Below are 5,784 nucleotides of genomic sequence, written 5' to 3' on the forward strand. Positions count from 1 at the left end.
GGCTTTTCGCTGAAATTTGCCCCCACCCCCAAAATACAGCGTCCACTTCTCAGCTGCATTTGGGGCTGCTGCCCTGGGACTGGTTCTGATCAAAGAGATGTACCTGAACTGCACACGGCTTCTAGAAGTTTTCTCTGCCTCGTTTTTTCTTTCTCGTGCCAGAAATGGGTCATGGCTGCAGCGAGGCAGACATCTTGGAACGTTGATGGAATTTATATATTGAGGTTGGACATCCACAAAGAGAAGAAGCTGAGGTCCTGGGGCGCCTGGGTGGCTCCGTCGTTTCAGTGTCCAACTTCGGCTCAGGTCATGATCTCACGGTTCGTGGGTTCGAGCCCCACGTCGGGCTCTGTGCTGACAGCTGGGAACCTGGAGCCTGCTTTGGATTTTGTGTCTCCCTCTCTTTCTGCCCCTCCCCCACTCATGCTCTCTCTCTGTCCCTCAAAAATGAATAAACATTAAAAAATATATATATGTTTAAAAAAAAAAGCAGCTAAGGTCCTAAAAGAGTTTGCCAAGTGCTTTTTCTGCATTATGTAATTTTTTTCTTTTGTACTCCATTAATCTAGTCTCTGTACTCCCTAAGCCTTTTATTATTATTATTATTATTATTTGAGAGGGAGAGAGAGACAGCGTGGGAGGGGCAGAGGGAGAGAGAGAATCCCAAGCAGGCTCCACACTCAGCACAGAGTTCGACGCGGGGCTCGATCCCGTGACTCTGGGATCATGTCCTGAGCTGAAATCAAGAGTCAGACACAAGTGACTGAGCCACCTGGGGCCCCTTTCTCCCTAAGTCTATTTTATTAATAGATTTCTCTGATGTTAAGCCATCTTTGAATTCTTTTCTTTTTTCCCAAGTTTTTGTTTAACTTCCAGCCAGCTAACATACAGTGCACTATTAGTCTCAGGCGTAGAATTTAGTGATTCATCCCACACCGGGTGCTCATCCCGACAAGCACCCTCTTCCATCCGCATCACCAGTTTAGCCCATCCCCCCTCCTGCCTCCCCTCTGGTAACCATCGGTTTGTTCTCTAGTTAAGAGTCTGGTTCTTGGTTTGTCTTTTTCCTCTCTGCTCATTTGTTTCCTAAGTTCCACATATGATATTGGTCTGCCTCTGACAAACATGTTATCTTTTTAAATTATTTTTATGTTTTATTATTTATTTTTTGAAAGAGACAGACAGGGCATGAGCAGGAGAGGGGCAGAGAGAGAGGGAGACACAGAATCCGAAGCAGGCTCCAGGCTCCGAGCTGTCAGCACAGAGCCCGACGCGGGGCTCGAACCCACAAACCGCGAGATCATGACCTGAGCCAAAGTCGGACACCTCACCAACTGAGCCACTCAGGCGGCCCACGTTATCTTTGTAACGCACCATTTGATTGGGTTTGCTAATGATTTATATGGGAATTTTATATTTCTGCTCATTATAGTGACCATTCATTATTTCAAATTTGTTAAAACTTGCTTTATGGACCAGTATTTGCTCAGATTTTTTTTTAAATGTCCTCGCATACTTGAATAGGATGGATATGCTGCGGTTGATGATTTTTTAATAAATGCCTGCCTTCTGGGACACCTGGGTGGTTCAGTCTGTTAAACGTCTGACTCTTGGTTTCAGCTCAGGTCATGATCTCACGGTTTGTGGGTTTGAGCCCCACGTGGGGCTCTACGCTGTCAGTGTGGAGCCTACTTGGGATTCTCTCTCTCTCTCTCCCCCTCCCCCTCTCATGTGTGCTCTTTCTCTCAAAAATAAATAAACGTTAAAAAGTTTTTACCATTTTAAAATGTAGACATTTAAATGTAAAATGTTTTAATTTTTAACTTTTCTTCACGTTTATTTATTGTTGAGAGACCGAGAGAGACAGAGCGTGAGCAGGGGAGGGGCAGAGAGACAGAGGGAGACACAGAATCCGAAGCAGGCCCCAGGCTCCGAGCTGTCTGCACAGAGCCTGACGCGGGGCTCGAACCCACAAACTGTGAGATTGTGACCTGAGCCGAAGTCAGATGCTCAACTGACTGAGCCACCCAGGCACCCGTCAAAAATAAACTTTCAGTGAATAAATAAATAAATACATAAATACATAGATAGATAGATAAATCCATCCTGGCCTTCTATTTTGAAGGGGTTATTTTGTTATTCCTTTTCAAGTCCTGCTCCGGGTGAGCACGAGCCCAGCCCGGGGTGAGCCCTGCTTCTCTGTCTCTGCCCCTCTTTCTTTTTCTGCCTCTCATGGGATTTTGTCTCAAAAAAACAAACAAACAAAAAAAAGTGTTCCTGTGAACCCCCATCCTGGGCTGTGGATTCTATTTATTTGGGGGCCTCTCTTCCACTGGTTGTCTTTGCACGTTTGGTGATTCTCCAGAGCAGACTTATCTTCAGTTTTGCTCTGTCTGTGGCCCGTGGACACTGCTCCGCCCGCTGTAATGCACGCGACAGACATCAGGGAGTTTCCCTGGAAGCTTCTGCAGCCCTGGACCCATGCGGGTGATTCCGGTCCGAGGGCGTTGGCTGCAGGTGCTGTGGTCCCCAGAAACAGCACACCTTCCCGGGGAGCCTCAGAACAGCCCTAACTCGCGCGCCTGTGATTAACAAAGCCCACCGGGTCCCCCTGGCTTCCTGCCAACCAGCCCGCTCCGATTCCTAACGCCCAAGAAGCAGACAACTCGCGGCACGTTTAGAATATTCCGTTCATTGTTTCCTCCGAAACACGTGGACAACCACCTGTAAAGCGCGGAAAGCGGGTTGCCGTCTCCCCGCCCCTCCAAACGTGATTCCTGCATTCCTCAGACACCGTCCCCGAAACTTCCCTTGAAATCCCAGATCAAACATCCCCGAGAAGGTGGAGGAGCCCCCATCCCCGCCCCCCACCCGGGACAGCAGCATCGTCCGGCAGGTGGGGGCGCCAAGGAAATAAATTAGGGGGCGGGGGTGCTCCTAGCCGGCCGCGTCCCGCTCTGTCTCGCACACCCAGCGGTAGGGCCTCTGACACACGTCGTCGTTCCAGCGGCCGTCGTCCGTGAAGTGGGCGCAGTCCTCGCCCCCGCCCAGCCCGTGCCCGTACCAGTCGTCCGGCTGCTCCGGCCTCCAGTTCCTGCGGAGACGCGCGGATGTGAGCCGGGTCCCCCCACCCCCACCCCCACCCCCACCCCCGGGGACCCGCGGGGCCGGGGCGCGCGCGCTCACTTGAAGCCCTTCTCGTAGTCCGTCCCGTCCACCCACTTCCAGGGCCCACTCTGGTCGGTGAGGCCCATCCAGGTGTTCACAGGCCCCATGTGGTGCTGGATGAACTTCTGGGGAGACAGGAGGGCGTGGTGAGCGCTCCCCGGAGCCCGACCCCCCAGGGGCCCACCCGCTCCTCCCGGGAGCCCCCACCCCCACCCCAGCCCCGGGCGCTCACCTGCTCCTCCCAGGAGCCCACCACCACCAGGTGCGCGTTCTCCAGCCGGCAGTACTTGTCCGCCTCCGGCCAGGACTTCCCGGAGCGGGAGAACCAGTAGCAGCTGCCCTCGAACTCCAGCCAGTTGACCGGGCAGCAGGAGGCCGCCGAGCCTGCGGGGCAGGGGAGGGTGGAGGCGCTGAGGCGGGGCCCGGGGAGGGGGAGGGCGGGGGGGGGGGCGGGCGAGCCGGCGGGCGCCCCGCCCCCTCACCGTTGCCGTGCAGGACGGCGATCTGACAGCTCAGGCTCCGCAGGTCCGACACGAACTGCTTCACATGCAGCAGCAAGCTGGAGTGATCTGGGGGGGCGGGGTGGGGGGCGGGGCGAGGGCGGGCAGGGGGCGGGGCGGGTCAGTGTGGACACTGGGGGCTGGGAAGGGCCCGGTCTCGGCGCGCTGGGGCCCGAGGAGTCACAGGCCCCCGGGGCTCGGCCGGAGGGACCCCCGGGTCCGACGCGCCCGTGCGCGCACGCTCCCCGCTCTGACCTTCGCTGAGCTGCTGCTGCTGTTTCTGCAGCTGGGACTCCAGCGACTTCACCTTCCTGCCCACGCTTCCCCCTGGGGGAGAGGCTGGCTCAGTGTCCCGACATCCCCAGCGGTCCACGGGCCCCCCCGGGCCCCCCTCCCCCCCCCAGCCGCAGCCCCAGGGCCCCCTCACCCTGGCTGCTCAGGGCCTTGACCTCGACCTCCGTGCTCGCCGTGAAGTTGCTGAACGTGACCCTCAGGGCCTGCAGCTCGTCCCGCAGCTTGGAGTCTGGAGGGGGGGTGTGCACGGGGCAACATGAGGGGGCCGTGACCCGCGTCACAGAGGCCAGCGCTCTCTCACCACTTGCCCCGCCCACCCCCAGGGCACCCACTCTGGGATCCGATCACACAGACAACCACCAGCAGCAGGAGGCCGAGGCCCAGGGAGAGCAGGAGGAAGCAGGGTCCGGAGCAGAGTCTCCGGAAGAGCCGCTGGGGCGGAGGTGGCGCTGCAACAAGACAGGGCGTCCGGGTGTCAGGGACCGGGTCCCGGGAGGAGAGCGGGAGAAGGCTCCTTCTCCAGGGAGCCCTACAGGTGAAGAAATCCGTTATTGGGGCGCCCGGGTGGCTCAGTCGGTGAAGCGTCCGACTTCGGCCTCGGGGCATGATCTCACGATTCGTGGGTTCGAGCCCCGCGTCGGGCTCTGCGCTGACAGCTCGGAGCCTGGAGCCCGCTTCGGATTCTGTGTCTCCCTCTCTCTCTGTTCCTCCCCTGCTCATGCTCTGTCTCTATCTCACGCTCTCAAAAATAAATTAAGATTAAAAAATAAAAAAGAAAGAAAGAAAGAAAGAAAGAAAGAAAGAAAGAAGAAAGAAAGAAAGAAAGAAAGAAAGAAAGAAAGAAAGAAAGAAAGAAAGAAATCCGGGTGGTAGGCCACCCTGAGGGACCAGAGGCCAGGAGGAGGGCTGGGAGCGGGTGCAGAGCGCCGACCTGCCCCAGCCGGCCGGGGCCCTCAGCCTTTGCTGACACCTAGTGGCCGGACTGTGTCACTGAAGCTGATGAACTACATTAGTTTTGGGGGGAGCGTTCTGTCCCCCCCCCCCCCCCCGGAAAGGCCGGGAAAGAGGAGGAGGTTTCTCCTCTGGCTGGGCTCCAGGAGAGAAGACAGAGGAGCCACAGCCCCCCAAGATGCTCCCACCTGGGGGGGGGTCCCCTGCAGCCCCTTCCCCCCACCCCCATCCCCAAGAACCCTCCTGCTCAGCCCAAACAGCATCCCTGCTGGCTGGAGAAACAAAGCGGGGGAGGTGGCTGTTGTCTGACGAGGGCCTCAGCCTCCCCATGGAAGTCTGGCCCCTTGTCCCTGTCCCCTGGTCCCGGACACCCCATGCACACACACTCTCACACCTGGCCGAGGCTCACCAGGTGTTAGAGGCAAGGAAGGCAGCCCTAACTGCTCCCAGGTACTCCTGGCCCCCTGGTCCCCTGGGTCCACACCCTCCCCGAGGTCCTGGCCAGGGGGTGACGTGGCAAGGGTCAGGAGGCTAGCGGAGGTGGAGCGGACCGTGTTCTTGTGAGTGGGGCCGACCCAGAGGCCGGTCAGGGCTCACAGGAGGAAGCAGGAGCTGAGTCAAGGCGACAAGAACCACCTCACTATCACCTGTCCGAAACGCAAGGAGGCGTCCCCTTACCTTGTCTAAGCTGATGGCCATTGTCCTCGTTGTCCAGATGCTGAAGGTCTTGATAGTCATTTGTCATGATAGGGCTGGCTGGACCTGGGCCTAGGTCAAGGCTGGGGTTAGGGCTGAGGCTGGGGCCGAATGGAGCTGGACGGTGCGCGGTCCAGTCCGTTTCTAAGTCATCGGTGGTTACGTGAAAACCTCT

At 57.5% G+C, this 5,784-nt stretch overlaps 1 protein-coding gene across 1 annotated transcript; it reads right to left on the reverse strand.

Annotated features, from left to right (window-relative positions):
- Window positions 1-2,676: 2,676 nt before the first annotated feature.
- Window positions 2,677-5,784, reverse strand: ASGR1 (asialoglycoprotein receptor 1). The gene is made up of 8 exons (XM_047832898.1): window positions 5,592-5,784; window positions 4,295-4,411; window positions 4,096-4,191; window positions 3,924-3,995; window positions 3,651-3,737; window positions 3,401-3,552; window positions 3,187-3,293; window positions 2,677-3,094 (listed from the first exon to the last, which is right to left on the reverse strand). Exons 1-8 carry the CDS (start codon window positions 5,656-5,658, stop codon window positions 2,938-2,940), a joined length of 855 nt encoding a protein of 284 aa, XP_047688854.1. The 5' UTR covers window positions 5,659-5,784; the 3' UTR covers window positions 2,677-2,937.

Source organism: Prionailurus viverrinus, chromosome E1 (assembly GCF_022837055.1).
Source record: "Prionailurus viverrinus isolate Anna chromosome E1, UM_Priviv_1.0, whole genome shotgun sequence".
In the NCBI taxonomy this organism is placed as follows: Eukaryota; Metazoa; Chordata; class Mammalia; order Carnivora; family Felidae; genus Prionailurus; species Prionailurus viverrinus.